Source organism: Pelobates fuscus, chromosome 1 (genome assembly GCF_036172605.1).
Source record: "Pelobates fuscus isolate aPelFus1 chromosome 1, aPelFus1.pri, whole genome shotgun sequence".
Taxonomy (NCBI): Eukaryota; Metazoa; Chordata; class Amphibia; order Anura; family Pelobatidae; genus Pelobates; species Pelobates fuscus.
This window is the reverse complement of record NC_086317.1, coordinates 195,080,821-195,103,832: the sequence shown is the minus strand read 5'-3', so window position 1 is coordinate 195,103,832 and position 23,012 is coordinate 195,080,821. Positions and strand designations below refer to the sequence as shown.

At 40.7% G+C, this 23,012-nt stretch overlaps 1 protein-coding gene across 2 annotated transcripts in view; it reads right to left on the bottom strand.

Annotated features, from left to right (window-relative positions):
• The window catches only part of KDM5B (lysine demethylase 5B), a 166,483-nt gene extending 143,958 nt beyond the window's left edge, over positions 1-22,525 (bottom strand). For both annotated transcript variants that reach the window (XM_063453213.1, XM_063453214.1), the window contains exons 1-5: positions 22,198-22,525; positions 11,090-11,167; positions 9,295-9,417; positions 4,266-4,436; positions 154-210 (exon numbers count right to left, since the gene is read on the bottom strand). In XM_063453213.1, coding sequence (XP_063309283.1) covers positions 154-210; positions 4,266-4,436; positions 9,295-9,417; positions 11,090-11,167; positions 22,198-22,332 — 564 coding nt within the window. In that variant the 5' untranslated portion in view covers positions 22,333-22,525. The remainder of the gene's footprint in view (positions 1-153; positions 211-4,265; positions 4,437-9,294; positions 9,418-11,089; positions 11,168-22,197) is intronic.
• Between the last annotated feature and the right edge of the window lie 487 nt (positions 22,526-23,012).

Below are 23,012 nucleotides of genomic sequence, written 5' to 3'. Positions count from 1 at the left end.
CCTGTACTACAGAATGAATGGTCCAAAATTCCCACAGTAACTTTAAAAAAACTCTTCATTCTCTATACACTCTTAGATTGATTAATCTGGTATTAAAAAAGTATTTGAAAGTATGAGACCATGTGCAAATTCCACCATAGCAACAAAACATACCTTTTCCACTTCCGTATCATCCAAGATATCAAATTGTTTTCCGCATGAATCTGGAGCCTAATGTGCAAGAAAAGAGGTTAACTGACATGAGAATATCGCAAAAGCATTGTGCTATGTTAGATAGAGTGTTGGAGCTACATGGCTTTAGAATACTCCATGCATATTAAAATGTTTACATGTAGAGCATGGATGTAACTGAATTTTTGGATAAAAATCTTGATTTTTGTTAAGCAGGCAAGCACAATCCATAAAACGCCTTCACTGCCAGACTAGAAACTTTGGGTGATATATTTACTAAGGTTTTTTTTTTTGTTTTTTTTTGCTTTGTTCATGTAGCCATTTTATTTCTAAAACTGCCTTCATTTGCATTGTGACACGATCTACGTTTTTTTTTTTACTTATGTTCTAGGAAAACCATTTATTTTGGAAGAATAAGTGCTTCTGGGAAAAAATCCTGTCCATTGACGTCCTCAAAATACAACACAGGCCAGGTGTGTGCATGTATGGAGTTGGACTGTGATTTCACAAAATATTTTAACAATTTACATATTTGGTTTTATAAATATACTGGTTTAGACCACAAGAACACAGTCATATGAGTTTCTCTAATCTCTGGAATGTTCACCTTTGAATGAAAACACTTAAAATTACCTATAACATGCGTTAACTTTTCATAAGAGGAAGTTTTCTTTTATATATTATATTAAAAGCAGGGACAGAACTACAAGCGCAGTTGGTGCAATGACACTATGGCCGAGCAGAGTTTAGAGGCCCACTCTTGAGAGGAGGGAGTGTGCTGGATTCTGTATGCTGTATAACTTGGCCCCAGCAGCACTCTTAGAATGTATGCATGTTTAGGTGGATGCAGTCATCCTGGTTTAATACATACACCTACCTAACCGGTGTCCCTACTTAAGAACCAATTCCCCCTCTCTCTTTTCTACCCTAATGTTCCACTTTTCTAGGAGCTCTATATTGTTGGTCTGATGGAGTGTGGAACAGAGTTCCACAGCAATAATAATCAGTGTCTTTAAAATATAATGAATGTGTTTAGAAATCAGTCAATGCAAATAATATACATTGTTTTTTTTTTTCCCTCAGATGTTTATTATATTTCAGTTTCTTTTAACCCCTTAGTGACCAGACCGTTTTTCAATTTTCTTACGGTCATAATTTTTTTTTAATAAAATCAGATGAAAATAAAATACACACTTTTTTGACCCCCAAAATCTGTTAGGCATCTACAACTGCCAGAAAACACCCATGCTAAATAGTTTATAAATTTTGTCCTGAGTTTAGAAATACCCAATGCGAACATGTTCATAGCTTTCTTTTTGCAAGTTATAGGTCAATAAGTACAAGTAGCACTTGCTATTTTCAAACCAATTATTTTTTCAAAATTAACAAAAGTTACTTTGTAACACTGATATCTGTCAGGAATCCCTGAATACCGCTTCATATGTATATATTTTTTAAAAGAAAACAACCTAAGGGATTAAACTAGGGTGTTTTTTGACTCTTCATTTTACCACCAATCTATGCCACACCTTTAAAAAAAAAATAATAAAAAACTAATTAAAACATAGCAATTTAAGAATACATGTACTAAGAATTTTAAGGGTTACTGCCAAAGAACACCCCAATATGTGTTTAGCAACATCTCCTGAATACAGTAATGCCAACCATGTACAGGTGTGTCGGGTACTCTGTGAGCTAAGAGACCTTATTTGGAGGGTGAGCATTCCAGTTTTCCAACTTGGAATTTTTACAGCTGGTCATCGTGCACCCATGTCCTATTTGGGACATTTCTGAAGCCGCTGAATGTAACTTACCCTATCAAACCATATATATTTCAAAAGTAGACACCCCAGCGTATTTCAAGTGTTGGTATTTTAACACTTTCCATTCACTAATTCTACCACCAGTGTTTGTCAAACTTTTGGGTAGTTATTTTTTTGTGTTATTTTTCCGCTCACAGTGTACTTTAGGCATGGATTCTCAGTTCCTGTTAGGTGTGTTACTGACAAAGAACATCCCAATAAGTGTTCAGCAACATCTCCTGAGTACAGTGATACCACCCATTGCATAGGTTTGCTGGATTGTTTGGGAAGTGAAATGCCAAACGTCTGACATGTGTTTTTCAAATTTGACATATCTTCTTTGCAGGGCCCTTTTTCCATATCCAAATTTATTTTCTTGCCATGAACGCGCATATATTTGAAAAGTTGACACCCCAAGGTATTGTATATGGAGCGTTTTGATGCCTTTGATGCAACCGTTCTAGCCACAAAAAAAAAAAAAAAGTGAGAAAATGTGTGGTGGCAATTTTTAAATTTTCATTTTTACACACACATTTGTGTGTGCCTTAGGGGAGCCCGTTGTTGGTTACTGCAAGCAAACACTCCAGGTTGTTTTCTGCAAGGCCTCCTGAGTACACCCATGTCCAGTTGAACCTGATCATAAAAATAGTCTGGCGCAGTAAAATGTAAAAAAACTCAGGAACAGTAAACGTAATCAAAAAAAAAAAAAAAGTTAAACTGACCAATGTGTGATATCGCTTGAAGCAGTCCCCAATGCAGAGTCCAGGCTGTCCGTGGTAATCGGGAAAGTAAAAGACGGTGTCCTTTCTCTGCCCCATCTTGAAACAGACTCTGCATCTTTTTTGAGGATTCTGCTGTGCCGCAGTGGGAGGGGAGGGTATTTTAAAAATAAAGTGGGTAGCCCCAACTCTGCTCTCTCCCATCACCACCTAGGGAGCAGGTGCATCTTGGTACAAAGTCCACTAAATGATCTGGAGCGGAAACTGTAAAAAAGTCAATTTTATTCTGTAACAAAAGCATTGTGGGTTGCGATCTGCATGAAGTAAATTGCAACCTTTTTGTTCCAGGCCCTTGTCTTTTGTATAATTAGGTAGGGCTCCAGCAGCTGATCTACCAGATCAACCCCACCCTTGATGCACACTGGCTTCCTTGTGCTCCAAGCTCTGCCACATACAGAGATCTCCACAGTCCTCTGAGTGTGGATGGCGGTAAGGAGGTAGACATTCTTCCTGTCTCTTTACTTAACTGCCAATCGCTCTCTTTGCACAGAGCTGAGTTTCTCTGAAACTGCTATGTTTACAGCAGAAAGGGTTAATCCTAGCTGGACCTGGCACCCAGACCACTTCATTAAGCTGAAGTGGTCTGGGTGCCTATAGTGGTCCTTTAAAGGGAATCTATAGTAAAGTTGTTTTCTTGAAACTATAGCTCCCTATAAAACCCCCTCTGTCACTTGATTCCATCGGTGCTGGTTCAGGCTCTGCTTGTACTCCTCTCCGCTGAAAATGCAGCGTTAACATTAAATAGCCTACAATTACAGGCAGTTGACACAAACACCAGAACAACTACATTAAGCTGTAGTTCTGGTGACTACAGTGTCCCTTTAACTTCCAGATTAGCTAAAGAGCAGGCACAAGATGAGCTCCAGATTGTGTCAAAGTGCTCCAAAACTGTTTAACACAAACCAGAGGGATGTATAATCTTTACAATAAGAGGTAACTTAGAGGGACACTTTAAAATACAATTCCCTCCTTTGTTTAAGCCCTATATATTCACATAACATTAAAAAGTTCACCTTAAAGTATATTGCAGATCCTTTTGCAATTGTCTCTTATAAAGACCAACAGCGGGAAGAGCACGGTTACCTGGTGACTGCATTGAGCTAAGCAGTGAACATTTTTTATCCATTTACCATTTTTCATCCATATGTACCAAGCAGATCATCCACCAAAAAGCATTCTTTGACAATTCTTTATTATCAAGCAGAATGCAAAGGGGAAATAATAAAAAATGGCATAGGTGTCTATTCCTGGATCACATGACTAGGAGTGAGAAAATATCAGACTTGGGTAAAATTTTGACCTTAAAACTAAAAGATTAATAGAAACCAAAATTAATTTACTCTGCACCCGAACAAAAACTATTCATTTAAGAAAGAACTTATTTTCTGGTAGATTCATAGAGACCAGGATTAAAAGGATTTTGATTCATAGTTATCAATTTGTTTGTGGAAGAAACATTTCTGCACAAAACTAGAAAATATCAAGTTAGATATTATGCATGCAAAATACTCACCAGCAAGTTGGTACCAGATTGGAACATGTTAAATGGGTGAAGAATGCGTTCAAAGTGGCCTCTGATATGGGACCCTACTGCTTTTCCTGCAGCAAAGCCCATTCTTGTTGCGATTTTAGTCCATTTCCTATCCCTGCAAACTACTTCAAAGCCTCCTTCTTCAACAACCAACTACAGAAAAGAGATTAAGTAGTTAAACATGAATCCGACTATGGAGCCACTGAAATATTATTCATTAAGGTAAAAAAATACATCAATATAAATGAATGTGGTCTTAATAGCAGCAGTATTTTACATTGATTCATTAACAGATACAGAATTCTCCATGCATTATACGTACCTGCATAGTTGAAATTATCACAATTATAAAATAGGTGTGATAGTTGGCACTTAATGTGAAAATATATTAACTCACAAACAGGAAAGGAGGGAATTGGACGGGTGCAAAAAAAGAATGGGCGGGGAGGGGTGCACAAGGGGGTTTACACGCCGGGTCTACATGCATTTAAATTGATGGTGTCGGGAACCGGAGGTGTTTTCGAAAAGGTTCACAGCAGTATCACAGAGAGGCTATAGTTCCTGCTGGGACCCGACCACACTCCCGATGACCCACCTCAGGGTGGTGATCTGCTTGCCCGTCACTAGGACGGCAAGAGGAGGCTACAGTTTGAGTTAAAACGGTTACTGTTAACTGTGACCTACAGCCATCTCAGCAGGCTAATAGACAAGGCGCCTTTGACTTCCCCAGAGGTCGGTGTCCGCTGTATAGGTGGGGGGGGGCATCTTCCGCTCCGGAGTCCCGGGGCAGGGGATCCCTGCCTTCCTGACGCCTCCGCTCCCCATCAGGAGCGTTTCTCCCATGCCCTGAGCCCCAGGGCGGCACTCATGCTACCGCGCTACACCTGGAAGGGGTATATACCACCGCCCAGAGCTACTCGCTATCTCACGCTGCTCTCTCTATTCCTGGTTGGGTTTTACTCACCGGTGTCTCGCCTTCCCCTCTACAGGTCGGGGTGACCTGGGCGCCCACGGGGCCTGGTAGGGATACCTTAGCAACATGGCTCCGTACAGGGTCAAATACACCTCAGCCCCACTGAACTTCCTCTCACTAATGCCAAGGGTTTAACTCCCCTGAAAAGAGGTCACACGCACTACGCCATGACAGATCCCGAGGGTCGATATGTTTTCGTTAGGGGCCGAATCCTGGACGAAACCTACACCTGTGCCAACATTTATGCCCCATATATACGACAGGACAACATTCCTTTGGGTTACGCTCCGAGCACTGCAAGACTTTATGACCGGTTGTCTGGTTCTCTGAGACTTTATATTGCCATACAACCTACAATGGATGCCTCTAGAGGCCACTCATTTACACCCCCACCCACACTGCTCAAAATCTGCAAACTCCTACACCAATAAAGACTTACTGACTGCTGGAGGGCGATACATCCAACAGACAGGGATTATATGTTCTATTCGACCCCGACCGACTGTTACACGTGCATAGACTATTTCTTCCTCCCATGAATATGGGACTCCTCCATACGAAGGGGCAATGTGGTCTGACCACGCGCCACTCACAATAAAACTGACATCACTATATAATCCTAAAACCACTACAGGGCGGCTCCATGAAAACCTCCTCTCTAACCCGCAGGTGGCCAAGAATTCCAACGAGCTTTGACAAACCGAGAACCCACCACAAGATACATCCCCTCTTCTGACCTGGGAGGCACACAAGTTAGTAATACGGGGTATCCTTATCTCGCAAAGCTCTGCTATAAAAAAAGGCAAGGGAACACACGATCCGAGAATTAACCAACGAGCTTTGACAAACCGAGAACCCACCACAAGATACATCCCCTCTTCTGACCTGGGAGGCACACAAGTTAGTAATACGGGGTATCCTTATCTCGCAAAGCTCTGCTATAAAAAAAGGCAAGGGAACACACGATCCGAGAATTAACCAACAAAATAGGGAACCTGACGCATGCACACAAACTAACACTAGACAGCACACTTTTGAGAGAACTAACAATATCGCGCAAGGAATTATCACAGGTCCTGCGACAATCAAACTCTAGAGCTCTTCAACACACAAAATCATTCTCCGATGTGGAAGGAGATAAATGCGGTAAGCTGCTTTCAAGAATGATAAATGAAAGACGCCCCACAACGTATATTGCGCAAATGCGTAATGCCTCGGGTCAACTTTGCCACATGCCAGATCAAATAGCCGCAGCAGTGAAACTATTTATACGGACCTATATACGCTTCCCTCACACACCTCCCTGGTGGAACCGCAGACAAGTACAACGTGCATAAGCTCCTATCTCACTAGATACGCGAGAACCGAGATTACCGCGGACGCAACGGAAGCACTAGAAGCATCTCTGACTGAGAGGGAACTGGCCCTCGCCATCAAAAACTCAAACACAGGCAAAAGCCCAGGTACAGATGGCCTTCCACTCAAATATTACAGGGGAGGGCGGATCAGATCCAACAAAACTTCCCTTTTCAATGGCAGGACACTGCTATTAAATACCTGGGAGTGAGGCTTACTGACCAAACTAATTTTGTCCAATTGTTAGGAGTTATACGGAAGAAACTAGCAGAATGTGCTACACCCCACATTTCTTTGCTCGGTAGGGTGGCCATCACCAAAATGAACATCCTCCCACGGGTACTCCATCTGTTCCAGACATTACCAATCGCACTCCCCACCGCCTTCTTTACATCAATCCTCAAATTCATCTGGAAGGGCACTAAACCCAAACTCAAATATAAACAACTTACACTCCCCAAAACAGCAGGGGGTCTGGCCGTCCCAGATCTCAAACTATACTACCTAGCATGCCATATGCAACGGGCCTTGGAATGGGCTAAAGAGGGGGTACTCATCATGCAGGCAGGTCACTCTCTGCCCTCCTGTGGCTTGATCCCACTGTCAGCAGGCGACTGGTCTCCCATCAACTGTTTATTATAGCCACTATGTATTTATGGCACTCACAAGCGAGGAAACTACGTCTGTCCTCGTTCCCGTCCCCACTATTGCCCTTGGTGTACAACCCTGACGAGGTTGAGCTGGGGATAAGCCCAGGCAACCTTCGCTGCGTCCTTCCACAAGAAATACCCAGAATTCGAGACATTACTGCTAATGGCAATAATAATAATGGGAAAATCCTGTCCCTGCAGACACTAACAGGCACACCCACCCACACCTTCATGACTGACTTTAGATACACCCAAATTAAGAACTATGTCACCGCAATACCACTATGCTCTGAAATCTATAAAGACCTCACACCATTTGGTCAGGAACCGGACCCCATGCCCCATAGCGTCTCCTGCTTATATTCGATGATACAACAACAGCAGGGACTCCCCACACCCTCTCATGTCAAAATGGAAACCCGCCAATGGGGAAACACTCACGGAGAACCAATGGCACAAGATCTGCGACCTGGTGCACCACTGCGCAATTGCAAGTAAAACTCAGGAAATGGCCTATAAGGTTCTCACGCAATGGTACCTGAAACCAGAACGCCTGCAGAGAATGCACACGGATACCGGTGGCCTCTGCTGGAGGTGCGGGAGGGAAGTAGGATCCTTCTTACACATATGGTGGGAATGCCCATCATAGTACCGTTCTGGGAAAAAATTGCCTCCATAGTGGCCCTGTTCACAAATAACAAGCCACCCCTAGGGCCATCCCCCTACCTTCTGCACCACACGACATCCCCCACATCCCGCTACAAACGCTCCCTGACCATTCGCATCCTTAACGTCGCAAAACATAATACCCTTGTACTGGAAAAGGGACACAGCCACAACGCTGACCCTTTGGTATACCAAAATGGAAGAGTTCCGGATCATGGAGGAACTGTAGTACATAGCCCAAGACCGAACACAGACTCACACAGACAAATGGGCACCCTGGCTGGTACGTGCGGGCATGGAGGAGTTCCGGACCAGTTATCTGGGGGGGTGGGGGGGACCTGATGATCCCCAGTACAAGACACCGGGAGGCGGGTAAGATGATCCACACCCGTTTTCATACCACATTATCCCCTTACATCGCCTCTCATTCCCACTTCACCTTCTTCCCTCCCATCCTCTTCTTCGCTGGGCCTGTGCCCTGGGGATCGGGGTGTGGCCCAGAGAGTGACCCCACTAAGGCGCACCTGTCTGCACTACACTTCAAGCACACGCCCAACCGGGAGCAGAGTTGCTGAGGTCACACCGTTTTACTTTACAGGGTGAATTTGCCTGCACTACCTGATACTGGAACACTGTTGCACGCACCTAAAATATCTGTACTGGGACCTGCGTGTTCCTTCTTGAAATTTGAAGGGTCATGTGAGTCTTCAGTTTTTTCCCCTAATTGAGATTAAAAGCAAACACCTGTAAGTGAACGGGAACTTAAAAACTTAAAAAAAAAAAAGTTTATTTTATACTGTTTGACAGATGGAAGTTCTCCATTGTACCTCTATTAGCACTGTATGTAACACAACGTTGAGCCCAACTGAGTTACTATAAGGAGGTACTGCCCCATTACAATGTGATGCAAGCTCCAAGAAACTACAATGTTAGGGACATTAACAAAAATTATTTGGAGACCTGAGAGTCTCGTCATGCTTATCAGATATAAGTTTTATGTTGAAAAAATAAAGAAATGTACAAAATAAAAAATAAAAAATAAAAAAAAGATGAAAAGCTTTTGGGCAGGTTAAGCTAAAGAAAATGAGCAGCAATCCAGCTGGAAATAGAGAGAGGCAGTTAGAGATTTGCATGTCATCTGCATAGAAAATGACATTGGAAGCCAAAAGATCTGATGAGTTTACAAAAGAGTACGGTTGTAGGCCGAGCCGCATTAAATGGTGGCCGGGCACCCCAGTCGCAGGTGTCCGCAGGGAGGCCGGGCCCACAGTTCCGTCACTGTTACAGCAGTAATTATGATACAGAAATTGCCAATTTTTTTACAGTTCAAACTCACATACAGTATCTTAGATACATTATTTCCTACCTTGTTTAGCTGAAATAAATCTAGCAACTTCCGTTCAACATGAGGAATTTTCAAAGTACATCCTTGCAACTCCCAAAATCTGGCAATCTGGTCCAAGAAATTTAACTTTACCCTAGTCTGAGCCTAATGAAAAGAAAATACAATTGTTTAGACACCAATATAATCAACTAAGACATTACACGGAGCATTATAGCGTTAGGAATACATGTTAAAAAACCTTTTTTCACTTAAAACACTTTCTGGCTAGGTCCTCTCGTCCCGTGTCATCACAACAATGGTGTGACCTAATGCGCAGCAATTAATCAATGCTTTTCTAAGGGGAATTTAAATACAGACATCCTCATACAATGCGTAAAGTCATCCAACACCATTTTATGGAGTTAGGGAGCAGGAAGTGCTTCTATTTGCTTTCTTGAAGATAGCCACTAGAACTGGAGGTAAAGTAAACTAAACGGTAGTGCAAACATTCAGGGCTGTTGGTTTTACATTGGTGCTCCAGTAAGGGGATGGGGAAGAGGGACATGAATCCTTAGGGATTAAAAAAGCAAAAAAAGCCCAGGCACACCAAGTAATGACAAACAAGGCTTGAAGGCTCTATTTACAAGCCAAAATGTTGCTTCACCTTGTTAATAAAAAAATGCTTTTGTGGGATATTACTTGGCGTGTCTGAGCTTTCTTTGCTAGTAGAGTTGGATTTAATCCTTCAAAGTCTCTCACAAACGTTTTACATTGCAGGGTTTAACTGACAGGCTGAGATGAAGGGGTCTGGGTGCCTAGAGGGTCCCTTTAAAGTGTACTTGTAATGACAAAATCAACTTTATGTCAAATGAAAGAGAATCATTTTTTTATCTATATATTGTACTAGCAGAAATGGAGGCAAAGTATAGATTGTTCTAAAATCTGCCATTTGAAGGAAAGAAAAAGAAAAAAAAAGCAGCCCTTTCTTCTCTTCACCTCTTTTTGAGTTCAGTATGTGCATTTAACGAAAAGGGATCCTTATGGCCACATTTCTTTCCATGCCAGTTTGGGAATTGGGAGGCAACTTTGGGGTTGTTATGGGGCCTCCTGGCACCACAACAACTTCACTTAGATTAAGTTGTTTTGGTGCCTGGAGTGTCCCTTTAAATGTGGTATATGTCAGGCTGGCAGTCACCAATTACTAAAAAGAGATACTTTATTTTCCTCTACTGGTGAAGTATTTTTAGTGAAAAAAAACATTATAGGCACCCAGACAATTTAATCTCAAAGAAGTGGTGTGGCAGCCATGTGCCTCCCCGTTTTAACCCTGCCGCTAAAAACCTTCAGCATTGTTTTCTAACCTGCCTTTAGAGGATGTCAGTGCTTGCTTACATAAAATAGTGGAGTAAACTCATCTATTTTAATTAGATGGTCCCACAGAGAATCTGTTTGGCATGGCGTTTTTTCCCCAATACTTTTTTAAAAAGCATTGGATTGGCGGAGATCAACAAACTCAATGATCTCAGCCAAAGACGCAGAGCTTCCACAAGAAGTAAACTACCTTTTTTAACCTTGGCAGCACTGGACCGGTCACCTAAACAGTGACTAAAGCACTATAGCATTGGGAATATACTTTTGTATTCCTAACACTATAGTTTTCCTTCTAAGAATTTTATTATAGGTATTACCCCATATGTAGCATATCTAGCATATGTAACATTAACTAAAGGCCACCAAACTCAAATTAACGCAAACATTTGGTGGGTATATTGCCACCACAATTCTCACATTCACAAGGAAAGTAACCAGAATTATTGTAATTTAATTGCAACATTACCTCCAGTTCATTTAATCTTTGGATTCTTGGAGTAAAATGAAGTTTATCTACATCACATGCAAACGGAGGCTGCCAGTTCTATAATTGAAGAAAAAGAAAAAAATATATCAAAAAGTTTGTATTCACTGGTTGCCAATATTTATTATTAGAGTAGCACAGTGTTAAAAATATTGTTTACATAAACTCTTAATCCTTGAACCGTCAAGACAACATTGAGCAGTCATATCTTATATAATATACAATATAGCAAAAAAATAAAATACCGTACATTTATTTTATTTTAATTCTGAACAAGATCCGAGAATGCACGTTAGGTTAGGCTCAGAAAGAACATAAGACAGACAGAGAGCATGTATTAAAAATACAAGAGAGATGGGTTTCTTTTGTCATCTTACATGTATTGTATAATATATAATGTATTATGATTACAATAAAGAGGTTATGAAAGTTATAAACACAATCAAACTAAATATTAGTACAATGATTTGAATAAGTAAAACAAAATGGTGCAACATATTTATTATCTACAGGCCTCTTATTGAAATAAAAGTAGAAGTTCTTTGGCTAGTGGCATTACTTATGATTGTAGACTGTAATAAATTCATATCGGAAAAATTGGCACATATTGGCTCCATGGTGAATGAACCTTCAACAAAACTAAAATTATGCAAAAGGAATGCTAAACAAAAAAAAGCACAGTATATTTAAAATAAATATATGAAATCAAATTATTTAGCTCCTCCAAATTCCCCCTTCCTTTTTGAATAAAATACCAAGCGCACACTTCCTTTCAGTCCCGCCGGAAACCGGAACCTGGAATTGAAGTTCCAGTACCGCGGTGCGCCCTGTGCTGCCGGCCAACGCTACAAGACAGATAAGTAATTATGGGACAAGGGGAGGGGGACAGTATGGGAGAGAAGAATATGGGAGGGGGGGGGGGGATGAAGTCTATGGGGAGGGGGGGGAGAGAGATGAAGTCTGAAACTACCAAACCCACATACGAAATTATACAAATATACACAAATACAATAAAACTAATACAGTCACATACAGGACAGGCTTAATACATTCCGCTACACAAGGCTTTCATTTAACATCAAATATTTAGGTATGGAACATAATTTAAAATGAATAAAATATTTAAAAAAAAAAAAAAAGGAGAAAATACGTTTTGGTTTTTTTTCTTAGTTCTACGTGACATTTTAACTGTGAATGTCAGAATACTGTTTGCTTTTACTGCAATAAAATACACATATTTGTCTCACGTGTAAAACAGTACCCCCTATGTACAGGTTTTATGGTGTTTTGGGAAGTTACAGGGTCAAATATAGCGTGTTACATTTTTCAGTTTTTTCACATTGAAATTTGTCAGATTGGTTACGTTGCCTTTGAGACCGTATGGTAGCCCAGGAATGAGAATTACCCCCATGATGGCATACCATTTGAAAAAGTAGACAACCCAAGGTATTGCAAATGGGGTTTGTCCAGTCTTTTTTAGTAGTCACTTTGTCACAAACACTGGCCAAAGTTAGTGTTAATATTTGAAAATGCAAAAAAACTAATCTGAACGCCAATTTTGGCCAGTGTTTGTGACTAATTGGCTACTTAAAAAAGACTGAACATACCCCATTTGCTATACCTTGGGTTGTCTACTATTGCAAATGGTATGCCATCATGGGGCTAATTTTCATTCCTGGGCTACTGTACGGTCTACAAGGCAACATAACCAACCTGGCGAATTTCAATGTGAAAAAACTGAAACGCAAGCCTTATATTTGACTCTCTACCTTTTGAAAACACCATAAAACCTATACATGAGGGGTACTGTTGTACTCGGGAGACTTCGCTGAACACAAATATTAGTGTTTCAAAACAGTAAAACGTATCACAACAATATGGTCCGTGTAAGTGCCATTTGTGTGTTAAAAATGCAAAAAAATTAACTTCCACTAACTATATCGTTGTTGTAATACATTTTACGGTTTAACTAATATTTGTGTTCAGCGAAGTCTTCCGAGTAAAACAGTACCCCCCATGTACAGGTTTTATGGTGTCTTGCAAAGTTACAGGGCTAAATATAGTGCGAGCAAATTAAATTCCCTGAACTTTTGGCCTTGTCAGGCGTTGTCAGGCAGGTCCTGCAAATTGTAATTAATAAAATGACCTAATTATGTAAAATTGTTACATAAATATATATATATATATATATATATACAGGGAGTGCAGAATTATTAGGCAAGTTGTATTTTTGAGGATTAATTTTTATTATTGAACAACAACCATGTTCTCAATGAACCCAAAAAACTCATTAATATCAAAGCTGAATATTTTTGGAAGTAGTTTTTAGTTTGTTTTCAGTTATAGCTATTTTAGGGGGATATCTGTGTGTGCAGGTGACTATTACTGTGCATAATTATTAGGCAACTTAACAAAAAACAAATATATACCCATTTCAATTATTTATTTTTACCAGTGAAACCAATATAACATCTCAACATTCACAAATATACATTTCTTACATTCAAAAACATAACAAAAACAAATCAGTGACCAATATAGCCACCTTTCTTTGCAAGGACACTCAAAAGCCTGCCATCCATGGATTCTGTCAGTGTTTTGATCTGTTCACCATCAACATTGCGTGCAGCAGCAACCACAGCCTCCCAGACACTGTTCAGAGAGGTGTACTGTTTTCCCTCCTTGTAAATCTCACATTTGATGATGGACCACAGGTTCTCAATGGGGTTCAGATCAGGTGAACAAGGAGGCCATGTCATTAGATTTTCTTCTTTTATACCCTTTCTTGCCAGCCACGCTGTGGAGTACTTGGACGCGTGTGATGGAGCATTGTCCTGCATGAAAATCATGTTTTTCTTGAAGGATGCAGACTTCTTCCTGTACCACTGCTTGAAGAAGGTGTCTTCCAGAAACTGGGAGTTGAGCTTGACTCCATCCTCAACCCGAAAAGGCCCCACAAGCTCATCTTTGATGATACCAGCCCAAACCAGTACTCCACCTCCACCTTGCTGGCGTCTGAGTCGGACTGGAGCTCTCTGCCCTTTACCAATCCAGCCACGGGCCCATCCATCTGGCCCATCAAGACTCACTCTCATTTCATCAGTCCATAAAACCTTAGAAAAATCAGTCTTGAGATATTTCTTGGCCCAGTCTTGACGTTTCAGCTTGTGTGTCTTGTTCAGTGGTGGTCGTCTTTCAGCCTTTCTTACCTTGGCCATGTCTCTGAGTATTGCACACCTTGTGCTTTTGGGCACTCCAGTGATGTTGCAGCTCTGAAATATGTCCAAACTGGTGGCAAGTGGCATCTTGGCAGCTGCACGCTTGACTTTTCTCAGTTCATGGGCAGTTATTTTGCGCCTTGGTTTCTCCACACGCTTCTTGCGACCCTGTTGACTATTTTGAATGAAACGCTTGATTGTTCGATGATCACGCTTCAGAAGCTTTGCAATTTTAAGAGTGCTGCATCCCTCTGCAAGATATCTCACTATTTTTGACTTTTCTGAGCCTGTCAAGTCCTTCTTTTGACCCATTTTGCCAAAGGAAAGGAAGTTGCCTAATAATTATGCACACCTGATATAGGGTGTTGATGTCATTAGACCACACCCCTTCTCATTACAGAGATGCACATCACCTAATATGCTTAATTGGTAGTAGGCTTTCAAGCCTATACAGCTTGGAGTAAGACAACATGCATAAAGAGGATGATGTGGTCAAAATACTCATTTGCCTAATAATTCTGCACACAGTGTATATATATATATATATATATATATATATATATATATATATATATATATATATATATATATATATATCTCGAGATATATATAGATATATCTATATATATATCTATATATATATATATCTCTCGAGATATATATAGATATATCTATAAATGAAAATAATTTAAAAAAAAAGATTTTTATATATATATATATATATATATATATATATATATATATATACACACACACACACACACACACACACACACACACACACACACATATATATATATATATATATATATATATATATATATATATATAATGATCTAAGTATATATTTAAATTTTTACACTGTTTTAATTTTTTCCCCAGACAGCAGGGGGAGTACCTGTCATTACATATATGTCCTCGCAAGGACCTCACGATCACATGACCCAGAGGGTCCGAAGAGGAAGGAGGGGGGCTCCCAGGTAAGTCCCCATACCGCGATCACCGACGACTGGGTAAGTACATAAGATCGTAGGGCGTTCTATGCCGCCCTGCGGCGTTTAGAGCCGCTTCCCTAAGGGGTTAAACAGCTGTATGGACTCTGATAAAACCACCTCTTCAGGCAGATAATTCCATATCCCTATAGTTATTATTGTAAAAAAAAAAACCACTTTTCTTTGCCTTAGATTAAATCTCCTTTCTTCCAGCCTAAATGTGTGACCTCGTGTCCTTTGTATAGCCCTGTTTATGAATAGATTTCCAGGTAATGGTTTGTACTGGCCCCAGATATATTTGTATAATGTTATATCTCCTCTGAGGCGCCGTTTTTGCAAACTAAAGAGATTTAAAATTTTTAACCTTTCTTCGTAACTAAAATGCTCCATTCCTTTTATCAATTTTGTAGCTCGTCTCTGCACTTTTTCTAGGTTCATGACATCCTTCTTTAAAAACAGGTGTGCAAAATTGCACAGCATATTCAAGGTGTGGTCTTACCAACGATTTATAAAGAGGCAAAAATATATTTTCATACCAAACCGCTTATTAAGGGGGAGGGAGGGAGAGAGAGTGGACCTGCAGTGCCAGGAAAACGGATTGTTTTCCTGGCACTGGAGAGTCCCTTTAAGTTTGGATTCCTATATTGTTGAATGGTTAAGGCAGTGGATGAGTGACAGGCAACAGAGCGTTGAAGTCAATGGATTATATTCGAAGCATAGTCTTGTCACCAGTGGGGTACCTCAGGGATCTGTGCTTGGACCCATTCTCTTGATATTGCAGAAGGTCTTGATGGTAAGGCATGTCTTTTTGCTGATGATACCAAGATATGTAACAGGGTTGATGTTCCAGGAGGGATAAACCAAATGGAAAATGATTTAGGTAAACTAGAAAAATGGTCAGAGTTGTGGCAACTGACATTTAATGTGGATAAGTGCAAGATAATGCATCTTGGACGTAAAAACCCCAAGGGCAGAATACAGAATACTTGATAGAGTCCTAACCTAAACATCTAAAGAAAGGGATTTATTTCTGATGACTTAAAAGGTAGGCAGACAATGTAATAGAGCAGCAGGAAATGCTAGCGAAATGTTTGGTTGCATAGGGAGAGGTATTAACAGTAGAAAGAAAGAAAAGCTCATGCTTTTGTACAGAACAGTGGTGAGACCTCACTTGGAGTATTGTACGCAGTACTGGAGACCGTATCTCCAGAAGGATATTGATACTTTAGAGAGAGTTCAGAGAAGGGCTACTAAACTGGTTCATGGATTGAAGGATAAAACTTACAACGAAAGGTTAAAGAATCTTAATATGTATAGCTTGGAGGAAAGGCGAGATAGGAGGGATATGATAGAAACATTTAAATACATAAAGGGAATCAACACAGTAAATGAGGAGACTATATTTAAAAGAAGAAAAACTACCACAACAAGAGGACAGTCTAAAATTAGAGGGGCTAAGGTTTAAAAATAATATCAGGAAGTATTACTTTACTGAGAGGGTAGTGGATGCATGGAGTGGTAGAGGTTAACACAGTAAATGAGTTTAAGCATGCGTGGGAACGACATAAGGCTATCCTTGCTAGAAGATAAGGCCAGGGACTAATGAAGTATTTAGAAACTTGTGCAGACTAGATGGGCCGAATGGTTCTTATCTGCCGTCACATTCTAGGTTTCTATCTGTATGGCATTTCATTGTTCATTAACCAAAAGATATTACCATTTTACAGGTTCGACAGCCCTTTCAAAACTCCATGGAACGCCCTAAACTGGAGCTCCTATCCCGGTGTGCCACGTATGAGGACACATCAAAAGTGCATGCACCATGTAAAATGTATTCAAGACAATAAAGGAAGGAGAAGAATAGTGATCATATCAGCTCTGTCAGTCATAAACCACTGCTTAAATGTGTTGTCATAAGTAAGTGTGTCATCTTCATTGGATTCTTCATGCATCTGTACCTTAAAGGGACACTATAGTAACCTGAACAACTTCAGCTTAATGAGGTTGTTCAGGTTAGAACAATAGCTCCCGGTAGCCTCTCTCATGTAAACACTGTATTTTCTGAGAAAATGCAGTGTTTATATTGAAAGCTAGGAACACCTCCAGTTGCAGTCACTCATAGTGAACCAGAGGGACTTCGGAGTTGGAGGCGTAATATGCCTCCATCCACTCAGATCTGCTGTCAGCAGAGCACAGGGCAGCACTATGTACAGCATCATGTGATTCAGTGTCTACTCCCTCTGCATGCAGACACTGAACTTTCCTCATAGAGATTCATTGATTCAGTTCACCTCTATGAGGAGATGCTGATTGGCCAGGGCTGTGTTTGAATCATGCTGGCTCTGCCCCTGATCTGCCTCTTTGTCAGTCTCAGTCAATACTATGGGGAAGCACTGTGATTAGATCAGGCTACCACATGTCAGAAGACTGCTTGTTTTTCTGAGTCTAACAGCATGCAGACTTACAGCTTCAGGCTTGAATACAGTAAGATTTTTACTATATTTATGGAGGCATGAGGGGCCCAGGGGGGCTAGATGGTGGTGTTAACACTATAGGGTCAGGAATACATGTTTGTGTTCCTGACCCTATAGTGATCCTTTAACACTGATCATGATTGTTAACCATGCAGTCAGAACCATTTGTCACAGACTAGACATTCCAGCAGGTTCTTGTATCCAACATTCAGCTTTCCTGACTTAAAGGAACACTATAGGGTCAGGAACACAAACATGTATTCCTGACCCTATAGTGCAAAACCCACCATTAAGGTGGCTTGCCTCCCCCCACCACCTTAGCCTCCTTAAAAGCAATTAAAACTCACCTTATTTCCAGTGCCGAGTAGGTCTGCCAGAGCTGGCCCTGTCCCCTTGGTGACAACAGAATTGCGGATTTTTAGCCAATCCAATGCTTTCCCATGGGGAAAGCATTGGATTGGCTAATATCGGCAAGGGGGAGAGGCCAAACACCCTTTTGGCCAATCAGCACCTCCTCATAGAGATAAATTAAATCAATGCATCTCTATGAAGAAAATTCAGCGTCCCAACTGAACGGCAGAGCTGCCTACTGTGCAGCACTGAGCCAGGAAGCCCCTCCATTGGCCATCTGAGGAGTGGCCACTTGGAGTTGTCACTAGTGGCAATGTAAACATTGCCTTTTCTCTGAAAAGGCATTGCTTGCATGAAAATGCCTGCATATAATGATTATACTCACCAGAAGAACTACATTAAGCTGTAGTTGTTCTGGCGACTATTGTGTCCCTTTAACCATCAGCTTGATATACTGATGTGTGCAGACAGTTCCAGAAGCTCTTGCCACCACACACCAAATGTGTTATGCTTGTATTAGTTCTGTTTATTTCTCAAAATCCATGAATAAAATGGGTTTTTGACCAGATTTCTACTAGACCTAGCTATTTAACCAGTGGAAACGCAAACTCAAATTTTCTAGAGGAATGCTTGCACAGAGGACTTATCTGTGAAAGTTTCAGGTTTACATCTGGTTTCCTACCAGATATAGAAAGGAATGAGAGAAAATGTTTAAAAAAAAAAAAAAAAAAAAAAAAATTGCACTGATGCCCCTATAAAAATATAATACATCAGAAATCTCAAACATAAAAAGTGTTCTGCATGCACACTATGCTTATCTAGGTACAATCTAAAAAAATATTAAAGGGATACTATAGGCACCCAAACCACTTCATCTCAATGAAGTAGTCTGGGTGCTATGTCCCCCCTTGGTTTAACTCTGCAAGTGAAAACATTACACTTGTTTTCACTGCAGGGTGTAAAGGGCTCTCACTCAGAAAGAAACAAGATGAACTTCTGTGAAAATATCAATCAAATGGCCTCAGAGAGACCATCTGATTCAGTGTGACATTTTGCTGAGCATGCACACTATTGGCAAGATCAGGGATAGGCAACCTTCGGCTCTCCAGATGTTGTGGACTACATCCCCCATAGTGCTCTTACACCCATAATGCTGGCAAAGCATCATGGGAGGTGTAGTCCAAAACATCTGGGGTGCTGAAGGTTGCCTATGCCTAGATCATTGCTCTCAGCCAAGGAGTTTTTGGCTGAGAAAGAATTTCCCTGCAGAGACCTGCTCTACGAGGCAGAAAACAAAAGGAATATACCGCTTACGCTCCCTGCAGGTGGGGGATCAGAGACCTAAATGTCCACGGGCATACACAACTGCATTCCTAACACTATAGTGATGAGACTTAAACCCATTGCATTATAATCTGACACAAAAAGTTGGAACTTTCACCAATCTTGAACATTTCATTCAGCCCAGCGGGAGGTGGGGACCAAATAACTCTATAGTACCAGGAAAACGGGTTTGTTTTCCTGACACTATAGGATCCCTTTAAGCTCTTTGAAACATTTCTATTATCTATTTTGGTTCAAAGAGCTAGGGCAATTCTAAGATGAGATATTAAAAGTTTCTAAAAACAACTGTATAATTAATAATGGTTGTGCGCCATGACTCAAAGTTGGTCACTGTAGTTTAAAAGGAGTATACGCACCTTCTTCCCTCGTCGTGACCAGCCTGCCTCAGAGCATTAATCTTCAAATTCCCCAACCCAATGCTTCCAATAGAAACATTCGAAGGCTAGTGTGCACGAGACATGTCCCCGCAATGTGCCAATCGGCATTCCCTCATAGAGATACACTGATTTAAAGAAACGCTAGCAGTTAGGAATACAAATATGTATTCCTAATGCTATAGAGCCCTATTCACCTAAACGGTGACTAGGGCCGCATTCCGCGGCGAATAAAGGTTTTTTTTATTTATTTGCTTAACTTAACCCAGCGCCGGGCTCCTTCGGCGCTGATGACCTCTCCTCCCCCGCTTACATCAGCTCCCGAGTGGATCCGAATGCGCGAGGACGTCCAGCGTCAAATAAGTGCGATTTACTCAGTGTAAATCGCCGAAGTGCCTCTAGTGGCTGTCAGGGAGACAGCCACTAGAGGCTGGATTAACCCTGCAGTGTAAACATAGCAGTTTATCTGAAACTGCTATGTTTTTAGCTGCAGGGTTAAAACTAGGGGGACCTGGCACCCAGACCACTTCATTGAGCTGAAGTGGTCTGGGTGCCTATAGTGGTCCTTTAATACATCTTTACAGGAAGCGTTTAGCATCTTCACTTTCTGCATCGAGATACAATGTCGGACTTGCAGTCTTTGCAGGACTGAAACCAGGAAGCCCGTTAGTGGCTGTCAGAGTGACAGAGGCCACTAGGAGGCTTTAGGCAGTGTTTATTTTGACGTGCTTGCAGGGACACACTATGTGCACCCAAAACCAGCTGTAGTGGTTCTGTTGACTATAGCATTTCTTCCAACTGTCCCTATTTTGGGCTCAAATATCTCTGTCCCTCTTTTCTAAGAGCTCCATATTCTTTGTGTATACCAATGCTTCACAGCAATGTGCCTTCAAACTACACTAAATGTATACCTACCAACATTTTAAATTTACAAATAGAGAAGCTTTAACTTTAGGTGCGTTCTTGTGGTGTGGCCAATGGTTGGAGCGGTTCTGAGAAATTTTAGGTGACTTACTAATGAACATTATTTATGCAACTAAAATTTAAGATTAAGAACAACGTAGCTTATGTACACTGCATTCTAAAGACACATTACTGGGAGTACAATTATTGCTGGGAAACTATCTAATACACTCAGATACACCAACAGTATGGTTCTCATAAAAAAAAAAAAAAAACACGGACATTCGCATAGAAAAGAGAGGCAGAGTAATTTGGACCTGAAAAAAGGGGGCTGTCGTGCGTCTTTCCTTTCCTAAATAGGGATACTTGGGATGTATGTAAAATGTTTTCAGTCAGTTTGAGTAAATAGGATATATTACATAAAGTATAGTTTGTAAGTTATGTACAATTTCTCAGAACAACCCCACCCCTGGCTACACCCCTAAAATTAAAGTGTGCCTTTTTGTCCATCTAAAAATGTTGGAAACTAGGTTAGTGTCCCTTTAAATTAAACCTGTCGTTACATAACTTCACTATATCCTTTTAACTTGTGAGTGCAGGGATACATTCAGTCCAAATAAAAAAGGCTTCTTATTAATGTTTTCTTTCCCCTAATAATCTGAACACCCAATATTTTGTTCAACAGAGCCTCAGAATACTTCAAATTACATAGTTTGCCTGGTTTTCGTGTTAAGGTGCAAACATTATATTAGAGTGTGAAAGAGACCAGAAGGAAAGAGTTTAATGGGGTACTGTCACAAGATGCCTTGCTGTGTCAGCGACTGTTCAGTTCGCTTTCACCATTATGCCCCCTCTCTCTGCACACAAAGGATTCGGGGGCGGCCTTGGACGCCATATTGAATACAAACTGTCTTTTCATGAGGTGTTCTAACCAAAGAACACAACATTAGTAGTTTGTGTATAAGGATAGGAGTGTGCACGTACACACACACACACTTCCGGGACATTTTAGACGCCTTCAGTGAAAGCCTTGAGGTCGAAACACACTTTTCTTTCTTTTTTTAATTAAAAAGAAAGGAGGAAAAAAAAAGTTTCAGTGGAGTATAGAGCTCTATAGACACAGCAATACATATATAGTTCTATTAGGGATCTAATATGGATAACTAGATTACCACCTTGAGCACCATTTTTTTTTTTAATATATATATAACTCCTTCCACAGTCTCATGCAATGTCGCTAGTCCCCGAGTCGGTTGTAAAGTCTAAGTACAAACGCTCGTTTCATCTTCTTTCCAGATAAGGATTTTTTTTTATTCTAGATACTTTGCAACGTTGACACTGGGGTGCCAGTAGATACTGTTACGTGCATAACAACTGCCTTTGGTATTTAAATAAAAACTCAGACTAGGACATCGTACACAGCCGTTTACTTACCGGCGGTGGGCGAACTTTACATATCCCGCATTGCTCCGCGATCGGTCGGATTTTATTAATAAAAGCGAAGGGGTCAGCGAATTCCTCTTGAGTGGGCTCGAACACCGGGCATTCAGGTGGAGGAAGGAACTCCATGGTCTCGGCCTCCCGACCTTTATGCTGATATTATATTATAGCAGACTACACAGAAATCAACAAACACAATGACAGACAAAGCCCCCACCCCCTCCAAAAAAAACAACGTGCTGGAATACGGCTGCTTATGGCAGGAGAATCGTAACAAGCCAAACGATGGACCGAAGATGTGTGCTGCGACTGTGTAACTGGATGTCCATGCGCCAGGAGAGGAGAGGGGGGTTGAAAAATAGTCCCAGTTAATTCTCAGGTCACGTATGCTAATTCCTGTAATTTACCGTTTAGATGTTCTCATACATTGGAACATATTATAGTTTTGTTCTAGATACGATTGCAATATAGCTAGTTAGGAATGATTAATTTGTTGTCGCCCCCTCCCCCCGACCAATGTATTAGTTGTATCATTTAAGGGAACGTATGGGATTTCGTCGTGTGTTTATTCTGATAAAAATAAATATATATATTTAATTACCAGCTCTCTTAACACACTTGTTACAAATGTATACATTTTTAGATTTGTAAATTACACGTGGACATTTTACGATAATGTTTTTTTTTCCTTTTCTTCCAGTTTCTTCCATAAATCATGAAATGTCAGGAATTAACCAATGCATTTTGAAACTTTAGGTCAAAATAGTTGAGCTGGAAATAAATATGAAATCTGCTGGATTAAATAAATT